Source organism: Oncorhynchus keta, chromosome 8 (genome assembly GCF_023373465.1).
Source record: "Oncorhynchus keta strain PuntledgeMale-10-30-2019 chromosome 8, Oket_V2, whole genome shotgun sequence".
Lineage (NCBI taxonomy): Eukaryota > Metazoa > Chordata > Actinopteri > Salmoniformes > Salmonidae > Oncorhynchus > Oncorhynchus keta.
Genome location: NC_068428.1, coordinates 29763866 through 29791731, shown reverse-complemented (window position 1 = coordinate 29791731; position 27866 = coordinate 29763866). Strand labels below are relative to the sequence as shown.

Below are 27866 nucleotides of genomic sequence, written 5' to 3'. Positions count from 1 at the left end.
TCTCCGGAAGGTGGTGATTGACTCCGCTGTCCTGGCGTCGTGAGGGAGTTTGTTCCACCATTGGGGGGCCAGAGCAGCGCTTTATTTGTTTACAGAGCTGCAGCAGATTTATTCTTATTATGAACCAATTAGATTGTGTGTGTGTATGTCTCCCTGCATCAAATCATTGAGCTTAATTGGCTTAGTGCTTGCTCATAAATGTGGTGAGCTCATAATTATTTGTGATGATAAATAAGATGGTAATTCATTTTAAAAAAATATATATTTGCATACTATAGGGATACTGCATTGTCAGATGTGCAGTTGAGTTCTGACTAAATTAATGAAGCAGTAAACTACAGTTTTAAGATTGTGCTGGGAAGCACTGCATCTGTCTTGATAAATGCACAAATGGTCCCTAGTGCTGGGGGCACCCTCTATTACCATTCCAAGCACAGCACCTCTAGCCACCCGCGAAATGGAGCTGGCTCGGTGGCGGGGAAAGGTTGACAGTAGTCAACGACATCTGTGACGTCCAGACCGGAGGACACATTGGGTCTGGCGGGGTGTCCGTCTGAATTAGGTCGCGTTGAGCCAGCATATCATCCGCGGACCTGCCGACAAAAAGCGATGCAAACATTTGGCTGCTGTAACGCGATCCGAATTCAGCACCCGCCGTCAGTAGACAGCGCCGAATAGATAGCTGCCTGTCTCTTCAAAGGCGTTTTCTCTGCTAAACGGTGCATGCTGGTGGAATGCGCAGAGTCAAGCCACTGTGTTGAAGCTGCAAAGCTGCACCCTCAAAGCGATAGCGGGACCCTATTCGCCTGCAGTTTTGTTTTTAGATAGGCAACTTCCAGTGAGCATTTTCCACGAATATCAACCAGGGAAGGAAAGCGTTGGAATGTTGCTTTGTATGCTGGTCATGGATTTCTTGAAGGGCATCGGCGGTTTCGAAGGCCATTGTCACAGACTATTGTAGGATCCAGCGCACATTTTTGGGGTCCTGAGTCAAGGAACCCCCATTTACATTGCACAGAATTCTGTCAAAATGCATTGGCGTTCATAACAGCGTTTGTTGAATAATGTCCGCGGTACTACCCTAGATCGAACATAACTGATGTTCCGTCTTCAAGGTAAACTTTTACCTATATTTTATAGCCTACCATACATTAAACGTTAGCATCTGCATTACATTGCTGTTGAACTCTTTTGGGGAATCGCATTTGAGGAAATTGCATGGGGAGCAGCGGTACGGTTTTTAGTGCAATGAGGCTCCCATCCTAATTGCCTCTCTCACGTCGGAGTAGGCTATGTGAAAACGTGAGTAATCTCCTTAATAGTATAGTTGAAAAGCTTTTTATTTTTTATTTACCTAGGCAAGTCAGTTAAGAACTAATTATTATTTACAATGACGGCCTACCTAGACGACGCTGTGCCAACTGTGCGCCGCCTTATGGGACTCCCAATCACGGCCGGATGTGATACAGCCTGGATTCGAACCAGGGACTGTAGGACGCCTCTTGCACTGAGATGCCGAGCCTTAGACCGCTGCGGCACTCGGGAGCCCCAGAACACTATAACACTGCAAGGTCAAAAATTCCCATCATATGATGAGAAAGGCGCGGTCAGATTAAATGTGTATTTATAGAACCCCTTGCTTGCATGTTGAGGTTTTTATTTTATTTTTCTAGGTGCAATTGAGAATCATGTAATGTACCCATTATCGTCTTGTCCACTTACAGATGCATGGTGGATCACATCAGATTGAATGAAGATATGAAATGACTGCGCTCGTGCTCAGCATGATATGAGTTCTTATCAGTCCAACCAAGATAACTTGCAGTGCTAAGAGAGAAGAAAATATGCCCACGCTTAATTAATGCCATAAACGTCCCTTACTAAAATGCAAATAAAGCATTTGTCATTCACTTGTTATGTTGTTATATAGCATATAATAAATTAGCCCGGATTGACTAAAGCAGCCAAATTAATTAAGGACTGGACAAGGTATAGGTTAGTCAAACATATTTATGTTGATACAGGTCTCTGATATGTGAATATGTGACCCTAATGAGTTCTAAACGTGTTTCTTATTTTTGTGTCTGTGTTGGTTATCATCTATCTTATTATTCATGGGAGCCTGAGAGGCACAATTGTGACTAGCACACCATATCCCATGAATGCCTCATTTCACTGATATTTTTTTGCTGACTGCCAGAAAGGCTACAACTTCATCTTTGATCACTTTCTATATTCAATATCACACATTAACAATATTAATCACCACATAGCCTTCCCATTAAAGACAATGCTTATGTCTTTCACAAACATGATTCGTAGTCTAAAAAGTGAGAGATGTGCATAGAAAGTAGTATAGTTCCTTCCACCACCAACCCATAAAAAGAGCTGTGGCTTGGGCTTAAGCAGAATGAGCACATCGACCAAACTTACATTGCCTACGCCACAGTAGCTTGCTGAAAGCACAACATATTCAATAGGAAAGGAAACAGTTGGCCTATTGATTATTCGGCCCATAGGATTGGATGTATTTGCCTGGAGAAATAAGCCATTCTCTCTCTAAAAAAAACAGATGCATTTTTTAATCTTCAGGCCAAAGGGAAAAGGATGGCTCACACCTCAATGAACATTTCAGCTCTGAAGGCAGTTCTATTGATACAGCAGGGCCTGTTCAGTCAGCATGCTAAGATGCCCTTCTCCATGGTGAAACTGAACCAGCAACTGAACCTCACAGCCCTTTGGGATCTCATCCACTAGAGAATGTAGCTGGCAGCTCATTACATCCAGGGTTAAGCTAACTTCAGCCAGGTTACATATCTTATATAAGTGGGAAGAAAATGGAAGGTATGAAGCAGTATTTTATGCCTCCGTGTCTGACGGTGTGTGTGTGTGTGTGTGTGTGATAAAAAGACCTATAAGATCAGTTTGATTCAGTCACCCCATTCATTCAGCTATCCTAAATGTAATTATATTGTTCCTCCATCATTCAGAAATCAATAAAGTATGACCACAATGGCAAACAAAACACCAGCGGTTATCCTCTCTGGGATATGTGGGACGGAAGCATCCCACCTCGCCAACAGCCAGCGAAATTGCAGGGCGACAAATTCAAAACAACAGAAATCCCATAATTAAAATTCCTCAAACATACAAGTATTTTACACAATTTTAAAGATAAACTTGTTGTAAATCCAGCCACAGTGTCCGGTTTTTCAAAAAGGCTTGACGACGAAAACACACCAAACTATTATTTTAGGTCAGTACATAGTCACAGAAAAACACAGCCATTTTTCCAGCCAAAGAGAGGAGTCACAAAAAGCAGAAATAGAGATAAAATTAATCACTAACCTTTGATGATCTTCATCAGATGACACTCATAGGACTTCATGTTACACAATACATGTATGTTTTGTTCACTAAAGTTCATATTTATATCCAAAACTTTCAGTTTACATTGGCTTGTTATGTTCAGTAGTTCCAAAACATCCGGTGATTTTGCAGAGAGCCACATCAATATACAGAAGTACTCATAATAAACATTGCTAAAAGATACAAGTGTTATGCATGGAATTTTAGATCCACTTCTCCTTAATGCAACCACTGTGTCAGATTTCAAAAAAACTTTACGGAAAAAGCAAACCATGCAATGATCTGAGTACGGCGCTCAGACACAAAAACAAGCCATGCAGATACCCGCCATGTTGTGGAGTCAACAGAAGTCAGAAATAGCATTATAAATATTCACTTACCTTTGATGATCTTCATCAGAATGCACACCCATGAATCCCAGTTCCACAACAAATGTTTGTTTTGTTCAATAAAGTCCATAATTTATGTCCAAATACCTCCTTTTTGTTTGCGCGTTTAGTACATAATCCAAACTCACGAGGTGCGGGCAAGTCCAGGTGAAAGTTCAGACAAAAAGTAATATTATAGTTCGTAGAAACATGTCAAACGAAGTACAGAATCAATCTTTAGGATGTTTTTATCATAAATCTTCAATAATGTTTCAACCGGAGAATTCCTTTGTCTTTAGAAATGCAATGGAACGCAGCTAACTCTCGCGCCTTAGGAAGTGCAATATGACCCCATAGACACTGAATATTTGATATGCAATGACTTGAAAAACAACAAACCTCAGATTTCCCATTTCCTGGTTGGATTTTTTTCTCCGGTTTTTGCCTGTCATATGAGTTCTGTTATACTCACAGACATCATTCAAACAGTTTTAGAAACTTCAGAGTGTTTTCCATCCAAATATACCAATAATATGCATATATTAGCAACTAGGACTGAGTAGCAGGCAGTTTACTCTGGGCACCTTATTCATCCAAGCTATTCAATACTGCCCCCCAGTCCCAAAGAAGTTATCTATGAACAGGACCAGAGCCCTATACTACAGCCATGGTTTATGGAGCTATTGAGGTAACTTTGGTCAACTCTGAGTTCAACCCTGGATACCCGGTACCATGGAAGTGGCTCACCTTTTAGCCAGGTACATTTCTATGGCAATGAATCCTTCAGAACTAACCTGCTCCCGGGCAGGCTAACACAGGGCTAACTCTATTTATCCTTATTGAAGTGGCTGAGCTGCGAGTTGAGGGTAGTGAGGTATAATAACAACTAGAGACTGCCTCCAAGATGCCTGACCTTTGTTGTCAATGTAATCTACTCACCTTCGCATATGCTGTTTCGTGGTTGCTGCCATCTTTCTTACTGGGATTACTCCGCCTGCACTCTAGCGAACATGCCCCGGGACTCTGACAGAGCACGCGGACAGCTGAACAAGCCAACCGGAACATACCCTGGATAGCTGGGGACATGACATCAGAGCATGAATATAAAATGTTAATATCTTCAGTTGTGAGCGATGAGGGAAAAAATTGGCCTCAGCTACAATAATTTGAATAATTCAATGCAGGTTTAGTGTACAAAGGTGATGACTAAAGTGTCTTATTAGGAATGTTCAAATTTGACTTCTTTATGTGGCCTTCAATGGGAATTGTCTTTCTCGGCCGTGATTCAGATAAACTGCAATACCGAAACAATACTGTGGGTGCAGTCAAAGTGTGCTTCCAGACCGGAGTCCTGGCCCTTTGTTTGAGTACCAATGAAATCAGATCCCCTCCATCTGGCCAAGATTGCATTATCATCCTCTTCATTTGAGGAATACCTATCACATTAGACATTTATCAATTGGGAATGCATTTGAAACTTCACACACAGTAAAACTTGTTTGTGCCTAAATACAATGTTGTATTGATAGGAGTGAGGGAAAAAGGTGCTGGTGCATTGATCAGCACACCAAAGACTGCATTAACCATAAGTAATAAAATTAAGACGATACTTCAAAAGCCTATTTCACACCTAGTTGCTGAATTTGCAAGACAACTTCTCTCATTTTGATTTCGGCACAAATACAAAAAATGTGGCACTGACTCGCTTGTTTCAATGAAGAGTTGGGTTCGACTATTTATGTGCGACCTGCATACGCAGTTACAAGACTGCTATAGTTAGCGTTAGGCGTACAAGCAATATCCACTGTCGTAGTATGATTAAAGCCTGAGCTGGAATGTGAAGCTAACTGAAGCTGACTAACTTTAGAAAACCCTGAGTAGATCAAGCTTCAATCGTAGTATACCTCTCTGCAATAGTAGCATTGGAATCCAAAAGTTCAATAAAATAGTACTGTCTCTATGCAGTATTGGGTTGTCTGAGAATGAACCTTTAAATACATGCCAGCCCAAAGTGTTGTTTAGGTGTTGCCATGGTATCAAGAATGTCACCTAAGAGCTGCCAACCTTAATCGCGTTGGCATTAAGGTTGGCAGACACACTGATATAAATAGCTATTTCAACAAACACACAGTCTCTGTTTCACAAACCCGTAGGCACACACACACACACTCTCACTCACTCACTCACTCACTCACTCACTCACTCACTCACTCACTCACTCACTCACTCACTCACCACTCACTCACTCACTCACTCACTCACTCACTCACTCACTCACACGCATTCAGGCACATGCGCAGGATGATGTGTTCAGGTCTGACCTACTTAAACCATTTAAACCCAACCTGACAGTTTAATTAAGGAATGTTTTTAATCAAACTATCTAATGTGTTGAACAATTCCCTCCAGGTCAACAAATCGGAAAGTGTTTATATCAGCATAAGGATATTTGGAATGCTACCATGGCCTTAATCTGTTTCTCCTTGTGAAATATACAAAAGGGAAATCAAATAAACATAAATATAGGTTGTATTTATAATGGTGTTTGTTCTTCACTGGTTGCCCTTTTCTTGTGGCAACAGGTCACAGATCTTGCTGCTGTGATGGCACACTGTGGTATTTCACCCAATAGATATGGGAATTTATTTTCAAATTATTTGTGTATCTGTGTAATCTGAGGCAAATATGTGTTTCTAATATGGTTTTACATTTGGCAGGAGGTTAGGAAGTGCAGCTCAGTTTCCACCTCATTTTGTGGGCAGTGTGCACATAGCCTGTCTTCTCTTGAGTGCCAGGTCTGCCTTCAGCTGCCTTTCTCAATAGCAAGGCTATGCATTTTTGTAAATTCTTTCCAATGTGTCAAATAATTATATTTTTGTTTTCTCATGATTTGATTGGGTCTAATTGTATTGCTGTCCTGGGGCTCTGTGGGGTCTGTTTGTGTTTCTGAACAGAGCCCCAGGACCAGCTTGCTTAGGGGGCTTTTCTCCAGGTTCTTTTCACTGTAGGTGATTGTTTTGTTATGGAAGGTTTAGGAATCGCTTCCTTTTAGGTCATTGTAGAATTTAAAGGCTATTTTCTGGATTTTGATAATTAACGGGTATCGGCCTAATTCTGCTTTGCATGAATTATTTGGTGTTTTACATTGTACACAAAGGATATTTAGCAGAATTCTGCATGCAGAGTCTCAATTTGGTGTTTGTCCCATTTTGTGAATTCTTGGTATGTGAGTGGACCCCAGACCTCACAACTGTGAAGGGCAATGGGTTCTATAATTGATTCAAGTATTTTTTGCCAGATCCTAATTGGTATGTTACATTTATGTTCCTTTTGATGACATTGAAGGCTCTTCTATCCTTGTCGCTCAGATCGTTCACAGCTTTGTGGAAGTTACCTGTGGCGCTGATAGTGGGGGTTGGGCGTGTTGCTCTGCTCACGGCCTGGGCATATGTCCTGCTGTCATGTTGAGGTCCTTGCTGCAGGGGTGGGGGCATGGGGTGGGCAGAAGAGGCATAGTTCTGATATGGGGGGGCTATATTGGGTGTGGCCAGGGTTTGCTTGGGGTGTGGCTGGTTATGCTATGGTTTGGGTGTAGGTCCTCTTGGCGTGGATTCTCTCGTTGCAGGTCCTTCGGGAGGGGGTCTTGCAGTTCTGGGAGGGTGTCTCGCTGGTGTGGGAGGGGTGTCCGTTGCTCTGTTGCTCCTGTGTGAGGTGCTGGGGCTACGGTTGAAGGTGACGTCCTGGCAAAAGTTGGAATTGCTGCCTTGTAGAGATGGACCTGGTCATAAAGGCTATTCAAGTCCATGGTGGAGTGGTGGGCCAGGTATACATTAGGTTTTGAGGCACAGTCTCATGAAATGCTTGTATTCACCTGCTGTATGGTGGCAGGGTGAAATTATTTTTGTGGTAGCAGGGTGGAGATATACCCTGACGAAGACAGCTTGTCTGTCGAAATGTTGGTCATTACATGTTTGCATCTGAGCTCCGAGAGAGTGCTGCTCTCCTTTATTTTTTTCAAGCAAGGTGGAGATAACCACTTGTGCATTGGAGATAGTGGAATAAGCTTTTTCAATCACTCCCTTGAGTGCTGTTAACACCTTTTCCTGCTGGGCCCTCAGGTCAATTGTGCCCGTGTGAGTTATGATGTGGCTGGGGACCCTAGTCTGTCCTCTGACAACAGCTACAGGGCATGCCTAGTGTTTAGGCACCAGAGTTTAGCTACTTTGTTTTTTGGAAAAAGTTTATTCTCTTTGAGGCAATGAGGAGCACAATCTCTGGCTTTTGTGTGTCCTCAGTGGATGTGGGGGGAGGGGGGGAGTTATGGGAGAGCTAACAGGAGGGCTGTTAGGGGGAGTGGTGTCTGTTGGGTTGGTGGGTCCTTGTTGTCTGTCCCATTTTTGTGTTGAGGTTGTGGTCCGGGTCTGTGGTGGGCTGTTCTGCTCTCTGTCACACCTCAGCTTTCTGACCTCGTCCTTCAGTGCTATGTGTACCTCTTAAGTTCTCTCACCTCAGTCCGTAGAGCAACCAGTTCTCTCAGACAGCCGTCCATCTCCACCTTCTGCACTTCGGGTCTTGTTTGGGGGGTGTTGAGGTGCTTGCCTGTTTTGTAGGCTTTTTCTGTCTGGATTGTGTGAACTAGCTCTCTGAGCTCCACCATGTCTCTCTCCACCTCTGTGACTGTATCCCTCTCAAGGATGGAGGAGCAGTGCAGTTGTGGGTCCTGGGTGTGTTCAGTGCTGGGGGGGGGGGGCTATCCTCGTCTGCAGGACAGTTTGAAGAAATTAGATTCACTCAGGATGGGGGAGTTGTCACAGAGAGCTTTTCCTGCTGTGCTCTCTCTTTGATCCCGTAAAATTCCTGCTGGAAATGTGTGAAGATGCCCTGCACCATTACTGTCACAGACTTATACACGTTGACAGAGGTTGTTTCAATTTCCTCAATGTCTAGTGTTCATGGTTTCCATCCTGGGCCAATACCCTCTCTCTTGACATAGGGGTAGTGTGCTCTTATAGCACTGTGCCATGCCAGGGGATGGTCTGTGTGGAAAATGAAGTTGCTTACATTCCCCTCTTTGTAGCTGTCAGCAAATAGTGTCTCTGGATTGTCCTTGAGGAGCTTTTTTTTGTACTTATTCCTTGCAGGGTTATTTTGAACATCCAGAGGTACTGTATTGTAATGACCTCTGGACTGGGATAATGCTTCAAAAACCTCTGCATTTGGGTGCGGGGCGGTGAAACTCTCCTGCCATTGTGGGCTCAAGAGTTTTCACACATCTGACTTCACACTTCAGTGCATTTTGAAGGTGCCGTCAGGTCTCTTCAATTAGCGTGGTTGAACTTGGTAGCTTAGTATACTTATTACCTTAGCTTTACATAACAAAATAACCTAGAGATTATTGTATTTTACTTTTTGGCTTCAGAAGTAGCTTCAGACTGAATATTACTCACTCAGTTTTGTGTTGGATGGTATTTCCATATTCTGCTGTATTTCTTCTGCAGATTTTGGTTTGTTAGAAGTTTTTTCTTGATTGTCCTTAGTAGTAATCGTCAATTCAGGTCAGATCTTGACTGAAGGTTTTAATGTTGAGGTTAGTATCTTGTATAAGTCTCTCTCTCCCCCTCTCTCCCCCCTCTCTCTTTCTCTCCCCCAGCCTAGCAGGAGAGTGTGATGATGCAGTAGCTTTCTCTACATGAGCCCCAGCATACGTTAGACCATCTGAAAACAGATCCCTAGTGACCTGACTGGGCTTGCTGCAGAAGGAAGTGTGTGTGTGTGTGTGTGTGTGTGTGTGTGTGTGTGTATGCATGTGTATGATGCTGCATAAGGCTTTTTTATGGGCGATCACTGCCCCAGGGAAAGCATACAGTAGATATCCTCTACTAAAACAATGGTATGCTTCTGCTGCCTCTGAGAGTCTCTGTATAGCTGGAGGTTGTCTAGCAAACTGCTTTCAATTAGGAACACGTGTTAGAGGGTGTGTGCGTATGCGTGCGTGTTTGTGTGTCTCTTCACAGTCCGTGTTGTGCCATGAGGTGTTTTTTAAATCTGTTTTTTCTGCTCGATTGAGTTACTTGATGTGGAAGAGAGTTCCATGTAGTCATTGCTCTGACTTGGGGACTGTGAAGAGACCCCTGGTGGCATGTCTTGTGGGGTATGTATGGGTGTCTGAGCTGTGTGTTTTCTGTGCTTTCAACACATCAATACCTATCACAAAGACAAGTAGTGATCATGTGTGTGTGTGTGTGTGTGTGTGTGTGTGTGTGTGTGTGTGTGTGTGTGTGTGTGTGTGTGTGTGTGTGTGTGTGTGTGTGTGTGTGTGTGTGTGTGTGTGTGTGTGTGTGTGTGTGTTCTCTATGTTTTCTAAGGGTTAACATTCTAAGATTGAGTAGATTATTAATTCAATAATTGATTGATTATCAAGTTATATGTTCATTTTGGTGATGAGTGTGGCTTGCTATGCAAATTGCTGTGTAGAAACCCCAACGTAAAGGATCGGCGTCCCGTCAACGGGACAGTTGTAAATCATGCAGCGACTTTTGTCACCATCACAGATTTTAGAGAAACAACAAATTTTATATAACTGCACTGTCCAATTTACAGTAGCTATTACTGCGAAAAAAATGCCATGCTATTGTTTGAGGAGAGCTCCTAACAACAAAATATTTTTTCAACGCACTAGGTTTGATAAAATCACCTCTGAAGGTGAAATGTGTACTTACATTCTGAAATCTTGCTCTGATTTATCATCCAAAGGGTCCCAGAGATAACATGAAGTGTCGTTTTGTTAGATGAAATCCTATTTCATATCTTAAAAAGGTCCATATATCATGCACGATCGATTTTATATTTCCACTCGTTCAATTTGCAAAGAAAGGAATCTGTGAAAATCTCACCCTAAATGTTGTTTCAACCAGTCAAATCATGTTCGTATGTATTCCTCAGAGATCCTAGAACATAACGAGACTTCACTATATCATTAGGAGTGTAGTATATCCTATAGGACACCATATTTGGTCAGAGAGCAACGCCTTCATGGCACGCCGGTGGTCTTCACTTGATTGACTGTAACTTTGTGAAATAAGCCCCAATCGGCGTCAAACAAAGCTAGCTAGATAGCCAATGAGCTGGGCTTTATGGGAAACCCTGTTTTTGTCGCAAAATGTAGCTGCTAACCTTGTGCGACAGCAAGTCTTTTCCTTTTGGACAAAAATCATAAGAATGTGGAGAGTTATGAAGTTATGAAAACTGGGTGTTTTGCAAATGTTGAACTTACAATATGGCTACTAATACTGGAAAAGCTAAATCAAAGTCCAAGTATACAGATTTGACGATTTTCTTGCAGAAATATGTAATATGAATGTCAATGTCTCCTTTACGATTTGCCCAAATGTACCTGTGTGACTTCACACTAAATGTTATGTCGTTCGCTCATGCGTCAAGTTATCCGGCTGCACATACACTGCTGCCATCTTGTGGACACCATCATAATTACAACCAGAGTGATGGCTAGAACTGGGACCTTTCTCTTGCATTTCAAAGATGGTGGTAGAAAAAAACAGTTGTTTTTTTCTTTGTATTTTCTTCGACCAGATCTATTGTGTTATAGTGTTTCCTTTCAAATGGTACCAAGAATATGCATATCCTTGCTTCAGGGTCTGAGTTACAGGCAATTAGTTAGGCAGTTAGTATGTCATTTTAGGCGAAAATTGAAAAAAAGGGTCTATCCCTAAGAGGTTTTAAAGGCACAATTAGGTAGACAGGCTCCGACATGGATTTCCTGCTGCTCCCCATGTCTCGGCAATGGGGTTGTCCCTTTTTCCTTACAAAACAAATTTAGCAGGGATTACTGTCGTAACCATTCTCTTCATGTTTGGCTGAGTTTTCAGAGGTGAAAAAAGCCTCATCTCTACGGGGTGAATCAATATCACGTCTCCAGTGCCATTTGAGTCGGAAAGTAGCAGGTCCGCCCCGCCTCATTGCACATCCAGAGGCCGTGCCATGCACAGCAGAAGGCTGGTTGGCACACACACACACATAAACACACACTCAGACACGCATACTAACTCACTATATCTCTATCACATACACAAACACACACACACGCAAACCCTTATATACACACAACCACTTTGGGTCAGGATCATTTGCCATGCTTAAGGAGTCATAACTTGTCCATTTAACAATTACACCATAGTCCTTTTGTTATTGACTTTACTTCGGACCTCTCTGGTAGGGCTACTGCTCCCCTTTCACCAGCACCAGCCACCAGAGCAGTCAACACAGGACAGGGAGTCAACACATTTCTATAACTGTTGTACTCAGTAGTGGTAAAAATATCTAGAAAACAGGGCCATAAACCTGTTCTCTAAGGGAATTTGATGTATTGTAGTCATAGCAGCGGTGTTCATTGGAATGTCAGATCAGGGAGACAGTGTGTGCTCTGCTCTCTCTCTAAAATTATATTGCTGTGTTTGATGACCAAATTTGCCCACAAAGGACCACCACACCACCTTCTTGTTCAAGTGAGCACAGCACAACAAGGTGAGTCCAAAAATGTCTTGTATGCTGCTGCATAAATGATGTAATATGCCAGGGAGATATGTATATAGTAGCTAAGAAAGTAATACTAAGTGTATGTTGTGTAGTAAGCTGTTAGTAGCCCATGTGCCTCATCCTAATAATTTGGTCTATTTTCACCTCTTAATTTCGCCTACTGTTCTGACTTGGTGGTGCACATCTAGCCTATAACCTGTTTTTGAGAAATGTAATCATTGAATATTGTAAGAGGTTTCATTGTCTGCTTATATTCCCCTTTATTTATCCTACGGTTCTGACTTGGTGTACAGGGAAAACACTGTAGGAACTGCCCATGTTCTGAATTCTGTCGCTGTACATTTCAAAAGTGCTGAACAAATAGTTACATTGACTACATCCGTCCTAGCTCGCTCATTAATATCTTAATCAAAATTACGGATTGTCTCTCATCCGCTTGTCATCCTCTTATGCAATAGTTTGTACATCTCAATTGTCAGCAAACATCACATTTGTTAAAGCAAGTCAGCCATATCAGTTATGTTTTTTAAGAGGCAGTAAATGAGGCTGAATGAACTGTTTCGCTGCCCGACAAGGCTCCGCTGATAGTCAGATGTAGCAGTGGTAAGGTGTTGGGACTGCTGTTGGGATAGGTTTATGCAGGCCCAAGTGCAATTAATGTATTGTTTCGTGTTGTGACTTTGCTGGCATGCATTCCAGATTTATTTTTAATTTTTAGATTTACATAATAAAATCCCCACTCGAAATTGAGCTCAGGTCCATCCTGTTTCCATTGATCATTCTGGAAATGTTTCTACAGCTTGATTGGAGTCCACCTGTGGTAAATTAAATTGATTTGAGATGATTTGGAAAGGAGCACACCTGTCTATATAAGGTCCCACAGTTGACAGTGCATGTCAAAACACAAACCAAGCCATGAGGTCGAAGAAATTGTCAATAGAGCTCCGAGACAGGATTGCGTTGAGGCACAGATCCGGGGAAGGGTACCAAACCATTTCTGCAGCATTGAAGGTCCCAAAGAACACAGTGGCCCCCATCATTCTTAAATGGAAGAAGTTTGGAACGACCAAGTGTCACAGTTTCCCTGTTATTTAATTGTTGTTTCCTTAGGTTATCCCTGGAGGGCACCCTTACCCTGTTTTCTAGTTTCCAGGTTACCCTGATTATAAATTATTGGATTCACCTGTGTTTAATTACTTTCTCTGTTCACCTGGTTTCCTTGTTATTTAGTTTCCTCAGTTGGCCTGTATCTTTGCTTAGGTCTCATGTTTTATTAGTGTGCTCTTGTGCGGTTGCCTTGTTTCTGTTAAGACTCTGAGTAAAATTTCTGGATTTACCCTTATCTCTGCTTGCTGTGTTTCTCTGTAACCTGGGTTTGAGTTTGTACTAGCATTATTGCTACAGTAGACCTAAGCCTACAATGGACCCAGCAGAGATTTCTCAGTCGTCCGAGGAACATTCAGAACTCCACGATTTACGATCGGCTCTCACCCACCATGGAATTGTGATTGGTCGCCATGAGGCTCAGCTGCAGACATTTAAGAACTCTTTTGTCCGCTCTGCAGACAGGACAGATGGGAGCAGACGGCTGCTGCATCTGTGGCTGTTCCTAACCCTCCACTCCCTCCCGGGACAGGAGTGATATGAGGGGCATCCTGGGAGGTGTCGTGGGTTCCTACTCCAATGCTCGCTGGCCTTCAAGCTGCAGGCATCAACGTTTCCCACAAAGCGTTCCAGAGTGGAATACGTCATCTCCTTGCTCTCAGGACGGGCTCTGGCCTGGGCCACGGCAATATGGGAGCAGCAATCAGATATTTGTTTTAATTGGCAAAGCTTCACCCAGGAGATGTGGTTGGAATACAGAGGCACTTCAATCAGCCTTTCTGAACGGACTCAGTGAGGTTCTCAAGGATGAACTGGCTTCCCTGGACAACCCTGACACTCTGGGGGAGCTTATCGTTCTGGCCAGCCGGATTGACAACCGGCTTCGGGAACGTTGTCATGAGAGGAAGGAGGGGTTCCGAGTTGTTTCCAGTATTTTGGGTTCCGCTAAGGGAGTCGATTTTTAGTTTGTTCCGCTGCCTTATGCTGAGTTTGCTTGTCCTGTACCCTGTTAGAGTTCTCAATTCGGCTCTGGTTCTCCTTCATATCCTTCAGAGGAGCCAATGCAAGTGGGACGAACAAGACTTTTCGCTCTGGAGAGAAGGCACAGGATTAACGAGCAATGTTGTCTTTACTGTGGACAGTCTGGACATTTCTGTGCCTCCTGTCCCGAGCTGACGGGAAATGGGATGACTCGTCAGTAGACAGGAGAATACTGACGAGTCAGATACAGTCTCCAGCTCCCCACACATTACGCACCTTGCTTCCGGCCAACCGCGTACCTCGGGATTACTGGGATATGGGTCAGGTTTTCTGAAAATGAAGGGCCAGTGAACTGCCTCCTCACAGGTTCTACGATTGTGCCATCAACCTCCTGCCCGGGACCACTCCTCCGAGAGGAGGGCTGTGTTCTCTCTCAGGTACAGAGACCGCAGTCATGAACAATTATGTTAACTTCTCTAGGGTAGGGGGCAGCATTCAGAATTTTGGATGAAAAGCATGCCCAAATTAAACGGCCTGCTACTCGGGCCCAGAATATATGATTTGTATATAACTGGTATATTTGGATAGAAAACACTCTAAAGTTTCCAAAACTGTTAAAATAGTTTTTGTGAGTATAACAGAACTATTCAATGTCATTACAGTATCCATTGACTTAGGACTCTATTTGCAGTTCCTATGACTTCCACTATATGTCAACAGTCTTTAGAAATCATTTCAGGCTTGTATTCTTATAAATGAGGGAGTAAGACCAGTCTGAATGAGTGGACCCTGACGTGTCACAGAGCTTTTTCATGTGCAATCCCGAGAGAGTGCATTTCTTGTTTACCTTATATATTGACGACATTATTGTCCGGTTGAAATTTTATAGATCATTTAGGCTAAAAAACAACCTGAGGATTGAATATAAACATCGTTTGACATGTTTCTATGAACTTTACTGATACAATTTAGATTTTTTGTCTGATTGTTTTGACTGCGATTGAGCCTGTGGATTACTGAAGAAAACACGCTAACAAAACGGAGGTTTTTGGATATAAAAAGACTTCATCGAACAAAAGGAACATTTATTGAGTAAATGAATGTCTTCTGATTGCCACCATATGAAGATCATCAAAGGTAAGGGATGAATTTGATCTCTATTTCTGAGTTTTGTAACACTTCTGCTTGGCTGGTTACTGTTTGTAATAATTTGTCGGCTAGGTATGTTCTGGGCTAGGTATGATTTCGCCGAAAAGCATTTTATAAATATGACACTGTGGTTGGTTTAACAAGAAGTTAATCTTTAAACCTATGTAAAATATGTTTTGTTTTCTGAATTTTTATAATGAGCATTTCTGTATTTGAATTTGGCGCTCTGCAATCTCACTGGATGTTGGCCAGGTGGGACGGAACGTACCCTAGAGATGTTTTAAGGAGGCGCTGGCGGCTGGTTTTATTCAGCCGTCCACTTCACCTGCAGGAGCGGGTGTTTTCTTTGTTGGGATGGGGGATTACGTCCCATGTATTGATTACTAGGGTTTAAATAACATTACCATGAAGAACCGTTACCCTCTTCCTCTTATGTTGTCAGCCTTTGAGAGACTCCAGGGAGCTACAGTTTTCTCAAACTTGGATTTACGGAAGGCATGCAATCTGGTGCGCATCAGACAGGAAGACGAGCGTAAAACAGTTTTCGACACCCCAAATGGACATTATGAATACCGTGTCATGCCGTTTGGACTTACAAATGCTCCAGCCGTTTTCCAGGCCCTGGTTAATGACGTGCTGCGCAACTTCCTTCACCAGTTCATGTTTGTGTACCTGGATGACATCCTCATCTTATACAGGTCCATGGTTGAACACATCCAACATGTTCCCCAGGTTCTTCAAAGACTCCTATCTCACCACTTGTTCGTGAAGGCCTAAAAGTCTGAATTTTCCATTCCTCAGATCTCCTTCCTGGGGTACATCATCTCAGGACTGTGTACGGGTGAACTCCCAAAAGGTAGAATCGGTGGTCAAAAGCGTTGTCGCACAAATGCCAGGGTCTGGCGGGACCCCGGGTGTCAGGCCAGTCGAGAGGAGTGAGCCCACTCCAGGACCGCGAAGCCGGGGTTCGGCTGGGAATGCTGTGCCTCCCGGACCTGTTTCTCTATACCCCAGCTGAGTGTCGTTGCCAGGCACGAGGTGGGAAGGATGGTCTCAGGCTCCAGGAGTAATAGCCGTGGGGCTATAACAGCGAGACAGTGCATCCGGCTTGACATTCTTGGATCCCGGCCGATATGAGAGGGAGAAGTTGAACCATGTGAACAGCAGGCCCATCTAGCTTGCCTGGAGTTGAGACGTTTGACGGTGAAGATATACTCCAGATTTTTGTGGTCGGTCCATACAATGAATGGGTGTTCCGCCCCTTCCAGCCACTTCCGCACCTTCCAGCCACAACTCTTTGTGTTGATCCTGTATTGCCGTTCCGCTGGCAATAGCCCAGCTCTACGTAGTTGCATAGGCTCGGGAAGCGGTGATTCAGCCGTCTCCTTCGACTCTCAGGGAAAGTCGGGAGGCCTCGGGTTGTCTCGGCAACGGGATCATCGGGAACATCCATGATGACTTGGAGGCAAGGTGGAATCCCTGGACATGAGAGCAAAGTCGAATTTCCTCTCCCTCCGTCGTTCCCATAATCGCTCAAAGCAATAAGGGAATCGAGAACCGTAGGTAACTCCCGAGCAGCAAGCTCGTCCTTGACCTCCTCCGAGATGCCGTGCTGTAACATATCGAACAGTGCTTCCTAGTTCTAACCAGTCTCCACTGCCAACGTGTGGAAATCCACTGCATAGTCAGTCACACTGCAAGAGTCTTTCCGAAGCTGGATTAGCTCCTGGGCAGCTTCTCTCCCGGAGAATGGGGCGTAAAAAACCTTCTTCACCTCTCCCACAAAACGCTCCAGACTAACGCATATGGCCGGCTGCTGTTCCCATACAGCAGTAGCCCACGTGAGACCCCTCCCAGACATCAGTGTGATGATTGGAATGATCCGAGGGGAAGGAGGAGGGCTGAAGCTCAAAAATATGGGCACACTGAGCTAGAAACGCAGACAGGTGCTCGACTCTCCATTGAAGCGTTCCGGGGGGGTTAAACAGGACTCCCGAGAAGGTGGAGTGGCTGATGAGATGTTGCTGCTAGCAGCTGGGTTACTGAGGGGCTGTGGGGTTACCACCGTGGTAGGCTGCCTCCCAGACAGCCTGTGGAATTGCTCCAGCAAACTGTTCAATGCTCGGTCATGGCGTTGAGCCAACAAACGACCCCCTCCATAAGGCCATGAAGCAGTTTCTCGTGCCTCCCGACGGTGGCTCCATTGGAGGAGATGGCGTTGTGCAGCTGGCCCAGGTCTGCTGGGTTAGTCATGGCCAGTTCGTACTATCAGGATAAGGTAAGACCCAGATGCTGACCGTGTCGAAGTAACAATATTTATTACAGCAACAGGGGCAAAGGTACAGGAAGGCAGGCAGGCTCAGGTCAGGCAGAGGTCGGTAATCCAGAGACTGGGTAAAGGTACAGGGTGGTAGGCAGGCTCAGAGTCAGGGGCAGGCAGAGTGGTCAGGTGGGCAGGCTCAGGATAGGCAATGGTCAAAACCAGGAGGACGAGAAAAGAGAGACTGGGGAAAAGCAGGATCTGATACAAAAACTTTGGTTGACTTGACAAACAAGTTGAACTGGCAACAGACAAACAGAGGACACCGGTATAAATACACACGGGACAATGGGGAAGATGGGCAACACCTGGAGGGGGGTGGAGATAATCACAAAGACAGGTGAAACAGATCAGGTTGTGACACCTGTTGTATGATTGTTTTGTTCTGTTTTGTCTGAACCCCAGGAAGAGTAGCCACAGATAGAACAATAAGCCAGATATTTTACCAGATGTATATATGTGAAGCATCCGGTTGGTGTTTCCACTTACTACCAAATATGGTGATGAGAGGAAGCCCAGTGGCAGGCATTGTGAGAAGATTTTGGCTGACATTCTGCTAATTTTCTCATCAATGAAACATTCGATCTCCATACAGTTTTTCGCTGTTTCCAAAACTAGAATCTATAATGAACAAAGCAGACCCTGCTTTGTAGACTTTACCCTTTGCCAAAGTTTCTAAAAATTGCATTGTTCAGGAGTGCAAGAGCGAATTGAGTTACTGCACACGTGCACTTCACAGAGTAGGCGTTCCCTAATGGAAATATGCAAATAAATGATGGAGCGTGACAATAGGATCTCACTAGCTCATGCTTGGCTCTGCCCATCTCCTTGCTTGTTCTGCCCACTGATTAATTTGTTCCCATTGGAAACCACAGGCTCTGGTCTGTCTTGGGTTAGTTATAAATATCTTTGGAGTAGCTCTGGAAAAAGTAACTAATGGAAATCCAAATAAACATATAAAATTCTCTCTCTTGTTTCTACTTCATTGTTTTTGTGTGGGTGTATATGATGGCTTTGTTTTGTGATTTGATTGGACCCCAGGATCCAGGAAGAGTAGCTGTATCCAAATATACAAAAAAATATTTTCTCTCAGGTCTCTACTTCGGCGTATGCTCCCATCCTGTCAGGGGATAAAAATAACCTTGGATCAGTCTGGTGCAACTTCATCCAATTGCATGTTATTAAAATACTTTCTCTCTTGTCTCCTATTTGGGGGGAAATGACCTTAGATCAGTGTCTTGGGGTTATCTCCATTCAACATGTAGGATATTAAAATGCTTTCTCTTTCTTATCTGTCCAGGTGTGTCAGCCTAACTGCAAATCCTGATGGAGACCCTGTTAGTTTACCTGATGGTACTTGGCATGGCTGTAAAAGCCCACAAGGTCCAGGTGTGCCCAAAACGCTGTGTCTGCCAGATGCTTAACCCCAACCTAGCAACCCTCTGCGACAAGAAGGGCCTCCTCTTCGTCCCGCCCGACATCGACCGTCACACCGTGGAGATGCGTCTGGGCGACAACTTCGTTACGAGCATCAAACGACGGGACTTCGCCAATATGACCAAACTGCAAGACATGACGTTGTCTCGGAACACCATTGGCTCCATCTCGCCTCATGCCTTTAAAGATCTGGAGAACCTCAGAGCCTTGCATCTGGACAGCAACCGTTTGACGAGGCTCACCAACGACACCTTCAGTGGGATGTCCAAGCTCCAACATCTCATTCTCAACAACAATCAGCTGATTCACATCCACATCGGGGCCTTCAATGATCTCACAGCTCTAGAGGAGTTAGATCTGTCCTACAACAACTTAGAAAGCGCCCCCTGGGTGGCCATCCAGAGAATGACCAGCCTCCACACCCTGGGCTTGGACCACAACATGCTTAGCTACATTCCTGAGGGAACCTTCTCTGGCCTGCAGAAGCTCAAACGCCTTGACGTCACATCCAACAAGCTCCAGAAGCTTCCGCCAGACCCAGTGTTCCAACGGGCCGGTGTCTTGGCCACATCAGGGAGCTTGGGTCCGACGTCATTTGCGTTGAGTTTTGGGGGGAACCCACTGAGGTGTAACTGTGAGCTGCTGTGGCTGAGGAGACTGAGGAGGGAGGATGATCTGGAGACATGTGCGGCTCCGCAGCACCTGGCTGGGCGATACTTCTGGACTGTGTCTGAAGAAGAGTTCCTCTGTGAGCCCCCTCTTATCACCAGACACTCCCAGGTAAGGCTGAGATGATACAGTCACAACACATCATTGGTAAATAGTATCGCGATAACCCAGTGATTACAGTATCATGATAACTGACAAAAGATGCATTATCAAGCGTGTCACTGAACACACCTTTTGTTTTTTAACATGGTCAATAATAAAATATTGATCATGTCCTCCCTTTCCAAGATAACCGCTTTAATTGCAATGATTGCCGAACATTGATTATCGTGCTATTGCAAATCATGATAACTGCTTTTGTCGCGATCACTCAATAATTATCACAGTAAGTAATATCGTTTACCCTAACACCATCTAGGATCTGCGAGCGTTGGAGGGTCAGAGTGTAGCTCTGCGCTGTAAGGCCAGGGGTGACCCAGACCCCATCATCCACTGGATCGCCCCAGACGGCCGGCTCATGTCCAACTCCTCCCGGGCTGCGGTGCACAGTGATGGGACCCTGGACATTCTTATCAGCACTGTGAAGGACTCAGGTGCGTATCATTGAAATGTCTGTTATGGTGATTATGTTGAGTGTTTCTGTTCTCTTGTTACATTTAGCTTCCCCCTTCATTTGAAAGGAAACAGAAAAGCAAATAAATGTTCTCTATCGCTCCATCAGGCTCCTTCATCTGTGTTGCCTCCAACCCGGCCGGGGAGTCCCAACAAACTGTTGACCTGGTGATCGCCAAACTCCCACACATCACCAACAGTACTGTGGAGAAGGAACAGGACCCAGGTTCTTCTGATATCGCCACAGTAACGAGGACGGGTGGTGGTGGGGAAGGCGGAGGAGTGGTTCCACTGGGAAACACAAAGACGAGCCAGGAGAAGAAGGTGGTGATCGCTGAGGCCACGTCTACCTCGGCCCTGGTCAAATTCAGCTTCCAGAGAAGTATACCGGGCATTCGAATGTTCCAGATCCAATACAACGGAACCTACGATGACTCTCTGGTTTACAGGTGAGCCTTGGCTTCTATAGGCAGAAAAAAGTTAATTTATCTTCCGTCCCTCTGTGTTTCATAATTTTCCTTCAATTCGCAAGAGGCTGAATGTATCTCACAGGAGAAACCATCGGAGCGAGCGAAACAGCGTCCCTCTGTCTCAGTATGTGTAGGCCGTCTATCTGATGCTGTCTGGTCAAAAAGAATATGACATTGTTGCCACCCATAGCATTGAATACAAATTAAGCCAGCGAACATTTGACTTTTAATTTAATTTAAAAAATAAAATAGTAGCCAATCAGCGAAACTAAGTGAGCTCAACTGTGAATGGTCCTGGCGCACCAACAAAAAAAAGTGTAAAGTGAAGCCAGTTTGGATTTGGCTTCACACCAATCACGAGCCAAACGTCATTAACAGAAAAAACTTGAATTGTTGCATCTCATAGTGTCGTAGGGATGGTGCCATGTTTCCTACAGATGTGACGCTTGGCATTCAGGCCAAGGAGTTCAATCTTGGTTTCATCAGACCAGAGAATCTTGTTTCTCATGGTCTGAGAGTCCTTCATGTACATTTTGGCAAACTCCAAGCGGGCTGTCATGTGCCTTTTACTGAGGAGTGGCTTCCATCTGGCCACTCCACCATAAAGGCCTGATTTGTGGAGTGCTGCAGAGATGGTTGTCCTTCTGGAAGGTTCTCCCATCTCCACAGAGGAACTTTGGAGCTCTGTCAGAGTGACCATCGGGTTCTTGGTCACCTCCCTGACCAAGGCCCTGCTCCACAGATTGCTCAGTTTGCCAGGCGGCCAGCTCTAGGAAGAGTCTTTGTGGTTCCTAACTACTTCTATTTAAGAATGATGGAGGCCACTGTGTTCTTGGGGACCTTCAATGCTGCAGACATTTTTTGGTACCCTTCCCCAGATCTGTGCCTCGACACAATCCTGTCTCGGAGCTCTTCAGACAATTCCTTCGACCTCATAGCTTGGTTTTTGCTTTGCCATGTACTGTCAACTGTGGGACCTTATATAGACAGGTGTGCGCTTTTCCAAATCATGTCTAATCAATTACATTTTTCGCTTTGTCATTATGGGGTATTGTGTATAGATTGATGAGGATTTTTTGTCATTTAATCCCTTTTAGAAGTAGGCTGTAACGTAACAAAATGTGGAAAAAGTCAAGGGGTCTGAATACTTTCCGAATGCACTGTAAATTCATACATTGTCATATTTAGGTTATTATTATATAAATTATAGGTCTAAGGTCTATAGGTGATTTGATGATGTTGAAATCTTGAAGTTGAAATGGTGCTGGAATAGTGGAGGCAACTCCTGTTTCATTGCAAACTCTCTGTGGTTCTAAATCAATAGTTGTTTAGTAGTCTGAAAATGTCGGAAACATTAACTTGCTTGACCATATGTCATGTAACTGTTTGCTCTCCGGTTTTGTGATGAAACAAAGATGTGGTTGAATTTATTCTGCCACTGTGTCTTCTTATTGTCTCGGCCTTAGACCTATATATCACGGTGGCAAGGGATATGAACTAACAGGTTATAGAGAAAACAACACAATTATCACAACACATACAGTAGGTTGTAATATAGCTATTTTCCAAGCTTGGCTTCCCAAGTGATTTTACCCACGCACTGCTGCTGTATAAAAGGGACTGTTTTTGGAGTCCTTGATGATTGATATTGATGCCTCATTTCAACTCTCAGAACAAGGCCCGAATGAGAACTAACAAGAACCAGGCACAATGGTATTTTGTAGTAGTTCCTGATTGGTGTTGAGTGACTATTATGTTGTTTAAAATTAATGTCAAATGTGCACATTCTCATGAATGATTAGATATTTCTCTAATTGTGAAAAGTAATTAATTTACTGACATTCTTATTCAGTGACTTACAAAGTCACCGAGGTAACAGTGTGTATAAAGTACACACAACATGTACACCAATGGTAATACCTCATCAACAGCATGAAAACAAAATGTCAGCACTGAGCTGTAGGGCAAAGCCGAGATGAAAGAGACAGCAGCATGTTACACAAAGCCTTAGAAGATCTTTCAGGCCTCTTCTGAGAAATAAGTCTACACAAGGCTCTTTCATCTGGCAACCCTTTCACTCCATATTTGAAGCTTATATTCATGACACAATATGACCATTTAACACACACTTTTATCCAAAGTGACTTACAGTCTACGTCAGGGCTGGTAAATTCCAGTCCTGGAGGGCTGAAACATTCTGGTTTTTGTTTCTACCTGGTAGTTAATTGAGCTCACCTGGTTTTCTAGGTCTGAACCAGTTCCTTATTCGAAGGAGATGATGAAAAACAGAAGTGTTTTGGCCCTCCAGGACGGACATTGAACAGGCCTGGTCTACACATACTTTACATACGTTGTGTTTATGAGGTTCATTTGTGAATGAATAACACACAGTTCTGGTCTTTCAAGCATACAGTGCTATGGCCCAACAACTGAGCCATTGGACCTATTGTGACTGTCTATTCTGAGAAATGGGTGTGCATACAATTGTTCATCTTTCATGCTTCCGACTTCTCACTGGGTGTTTTTGTGTCTCAGGGGCTTGGGTAAAAATAAAAGATGAATCTCCATTTCCACAACTAGGACAATTAAGTATTCTTTTTATCTTCCACCCCTTTCACAACACATTAGCAATTCAACTTTTCATTGTGATTCTGTTACAATCCGAGACATAACATTCTCTCATCTCTGAACACTTCTTGCAATATGATTTATAATTGGTCTGCAATTGCCCCAGTATGCTCTCAACTCTTTTATTCCACACTCTCTCTCTCTCTGTTTTCAGAATGATCCCTCCGAGCAGTAAGAGTATCCTGGTGAACAACCTGGCTGCCGGTACACAGTACGACCTGTGTGTGCTGGCCATCTACGACGACCTGGTGACCTCCCTGACCGCCACGCGGGTGGTGGGGTGCGTCCGCTTCACCACCGATCCCCAGTACCTCCGCTGCCACTTCATGCAGTCCCAGTTCCTGGGAGGGACCATCGTGGTCATCATCGGAGGGATCATCGTGGCGTCCGTCTTAGCCTTCATCGTCTTCCTCATAGTGAGGTACCGAGTCTGTAACCAAGGCGATGAGGACAAGGTAGGAGTATTGAGTATTGCTCTTTTCTTTGTTACTACTGTCTCTGTACTGTTGTTATTGTACAGCTGATGAGGTAATTTCTCCCTGGGGGATCAATAACTAAATAATCTCTCTTTTTCATAAGGCTTTGGAAATGGGTGAGATCCGGTCTCTGAGCAGTGATGGTCAGCTCCAGGGCTGCGGCGTCCCCAAGTCCATGTCCAAGTCTCTGTCCAAGCAGATTCTCTGTCTGGAGAAACCAGAGAAGGTGGATAAGGAGTATCTGAGGGTGGGCCTTCCTCCCCCTGAGCTGTTCAAGCAGCAGCGACCCCCAGTCCTGACCACCACCACATCCACCAAGCCATCCATTCCCGACTGCCAGACAGATGTGGAGTTAGAGAACACAAACCGGAATAACTCAGCAGAAGCTAAAATGGTTGTTTCCGCCGTTTCCACAAAATGGACAAAGGTCGCTAGAGGGCCAAGCACCCCTGGAGGGTCCTCCAACCATTACATGACAGTGCCAGCAGGGGGCGTGAGGGTGAACCGGCGGCACTCTCTGAACATGGACTCGTACAAGGAGTGCTGCTACTTCAGCCTGGTACAGCAGCAGCAGCCAAAGCCTGGTAGGGGTTTGCGCTCCAAACGCAGTCTGTCCATGAGTGGAGAACTGCCCCAGTTGGAAAGTGCAATGGCAAACATAGGCAGAAGCAGAGACAAGCTGTATGGATCCGAGTGGCTTCTCGAAAGCACTCTATGATCAGGATTTTACAGGTTTATAGGGTTTTTGTTTTCTTGGATTGGATTTGTGGCCTGTGGTGGAGCAGACAGTGACTTTATACCTTGTTCAGACTGTTACTGCGGTCTTTAGTCTGCAAGACCCACAGATTCCTCTTGTATTTCTGAAGACAAGAAGGCCAAACAGGGTTTTAAAGGGCAAATGTTTAACATTTGATTATCGACCTTAAAGCAAATATCTTATCAAAGTCATCTTTATATTGACTTTGGATAAAACTGAAGGCACCAAAAAATGTATAAAGCAACTTCATGTACAAAATTGTTAAGTTGTGTATTGTGTATGTGTTATGTGATACACCAGTGAGTCTTCACATGGTGTTGAATGCAGTTGGAAGTCTAGCATTATTTAGAGAGAAAGGGAGAGAAAGGGATGGACGATTATACTTGTTATAACATTGCCTGTTACTTAAAGTGATTACAATCACTGTGTAGACTATGAATGGACATGTTTCTTGTCATCAGTTTTCCAGACTGTTGAAGACATGTCTTAATTAACTCGGTGGCATTTGGAGGGATTGCGAATGTGCAGAACACCCCAGACAGAAGTGTAGAACAGAATATACCCAGGCTGTATGTGACATAGCACCCTATTCCCTATAGTGCACTCTGGTCAAAAGTAGTGCACTATATAGGGAATATGGTGCCATTTAGTCTGGTGACACAGCTGGATATTTTCATCAAGCTGCACCAGACACGCAGCACAATGCAGCATTCACGTTACCCGGCATCGATTGAGCTTAATACTGCCCTCTTGTTTGAATCAATACATTTTATCACATAATTACACATAAAGACTTATGTTCATAGGATTATTGTCACAGCTGATATGATAGTTCAAACAAAGACAGGATGACAAGAGCGATAAAGGATGTGTGGTCCATTTTCATGTTTTTTACAATTATTAAAACATTGTTTGTCATGTCAGGCTAAGAATCGTTGTAAATTGACTTTTCGGTGAAGAGGAAACGAAAGCCAAAAAACAGTATATGAGAAGTCGGCTCTTGATTTAACTGTTGTTTCTGTTTGATGTTTACCAGTTTAAATAAACCAATGAGAAAAAGGAATCTAATGTAGTTTTAACCTTATGATATCTTACGATATATGCTTGTGACATAATTTACCAGGTACCTATAGAGAACAATGTTGACTATTTGTAGACACTAACTCTGCCATGGTCCGTTGAACAAAGCCTATGAGAAAATGTATAGAGTTTTTGGATAAACGCTGAAAATAAGGTCTGTGGTACACACAGGCTTAGGAGATCTTGTGCGTTTTGTTCTATGCCATAATCTTCATCAACTAACATCACATTTTGTGAATTTTGGTCATTTAAAAATAACACACAAAGTCTTCATAATTCATAAAGGTCATGTTAACTGACATATTATCTACAAGAACAAAACGTATAAGATCTCATAAGCCTGTGTTAACCTCAGATCTTATTTTGGGCATTTATTCCAAAACCCTATTCTTTCTCCATTCATTTTGCTCATAGGAATGACTGACTACAAGCTGTCAAGGTCTATTGTTGCTTTCTTAAAGGGACGCTCTGCAGTTCCTTCATCAATATTTGGACTTCTGTGTTAATGAAATGTACCCATCGATTCTTGAAGAATATAATTTATAAATGCCCCATCAGCTTAGTTCAACTGTAGCCCATCAGACCCCAAAATAGAAGCTTGTTTCACTTCAATGTTTGTTAACAAAGAAAATGTAAACAAACAGGTTGTTTCCATTACTTTTAATCTTGAGTCACGACTGGAAAACAAATGAGATTAAGGTTCGGTATAATCTTAAAGCATTTTTAACTCTCCAACTCATCCCAAACCATCTCAATTGGGTTGAGGTCAGGTGATTAAGGAGGCCAGGTCATATGATGCAACACTCCATCACTCTCCTTCTTGGTCAAAAAGCCCTTACACGACCTAGAGTTGTGTTAGGTCATTGTCCTGTCGAAAAAAACAAATGATCGTGCCACTAAACGAAAACCAGATGGGATGGTGTATTGCTGCAGATGGGATGGCATATTGCTACATATTGCAGTCTCTGAACAGTTGATGTTGAGATGTGTCTGTTACTTGAACTCTGTGAAGCATTTATTTGGCCTGCAATTTCTGATGGTAACTCTAATGAACTTATCCTCTGCAGTAGAGGTAACTCTAGGTCTTCCCTTTCTGTGGCGGTCCTCATGAGAGCCAGTTTCATCACAGTACATGATGGTTTTTGCGACTGCACTTGAAGAAGTGTTCAAAGTTCTTGAAATTTTCTGGACTTATAGACCTTCATGTCTTAAAGTAATGATGGACTGTCGTTTCTCTTTGTTTATTTGAGCTGTCCTTCATATGGACTTGGTCTTTTACCAAATAGGGCTATTTTCTGTATATCCCCCCTACCTTGTCACCACATAACTGATTGGCTCAAATGCATTAAGAAGGAAAGAAATTCCACAAATGAACTTTTAACAAGGCACACCTGTTAATTGAAATGCGTTCCAGGTGACTACCTCGTGAAGCTGGTTGAGAGAATACCAAGAGTGTGCAAAGCTGCCATCAAGGCAAAGGGTGGCAACTAAGAAGAATCTCAAATATAAAATATATTTTAATTGAACACTTTTTGTTACTACATGATTGAATGTGTTATTTCATAGTTTTGATGTGTTCACTATTATTCTACAATGTAGAAAATAGTCAAAATAAAGAAAAACCCGGGAATGAGAAGGTTTGTCCAAACTTTTGACTGGTACTGTATGTCAACCAAACAGGCCAGGCTGGAGCGAAAGGCACTTGTATTTATTATTTCTCTCTCATTATGGATGATTAAAATGTGTAGCGGAGGAGCCAGGCCTGGACCTCGACTCAGTCTCTGGTGGGTGCCAGAGGTGTGTGTTAATAATACATGTATTTCTGGGGAGAGGGAAAGAGAGATGGATGAAGAGAGACGGAGAGGTGGAGAAATGGGGGTTGGTTTGAGAAAA

At 43.7% G+C, this 27866-nt stretch overlaps 1 protein-coding gene across 2 annotated transcripts; it reads left to right on the top strand.

The window, feature by feature from the left end:
* Positions 1 to 458: 458 nt before the first annotated feature.
* LOC118387070 (leucine-rich repeat and fibronectin type-III domain-containing protein 5-like) lies at positions 459 to 27568 on the top strand. Of its 2 annotated transcripts, XM_035775202.2 has the most exons (6): positions 459 to 1115; positions 19145 to 20061; positions 20369 to 20543; positions 20672 to 21011; positions 23815 to 24115; positions 24240 to 27568. In XM_035775202.2, the coding sequence occupies exons 2-6, from the start codon at positions 19171 to 19173 to the stop codon at positions 24852 to 24854; spliced, it is 2322 nt and encodes a 773-aa protein (XP_035631095.1). In that variant the 5' UTR covers positions 459 to 1115; positions 19145 to 19170; the 3' UTR covers positions 24855 to 27568. The 2 variants fall into 2 exon arrangements, with proteins under 2 accessions (XP_035631095.1, XP_035631096.1); XM_035775203.2 differs by lacking the exon at positions 459 to 1115 and having other exon boundaries at positions 15930 to 20061.
* The last annotated feature ends 298 nt before the right edge of the window (positions 27569 to 27866 follow it).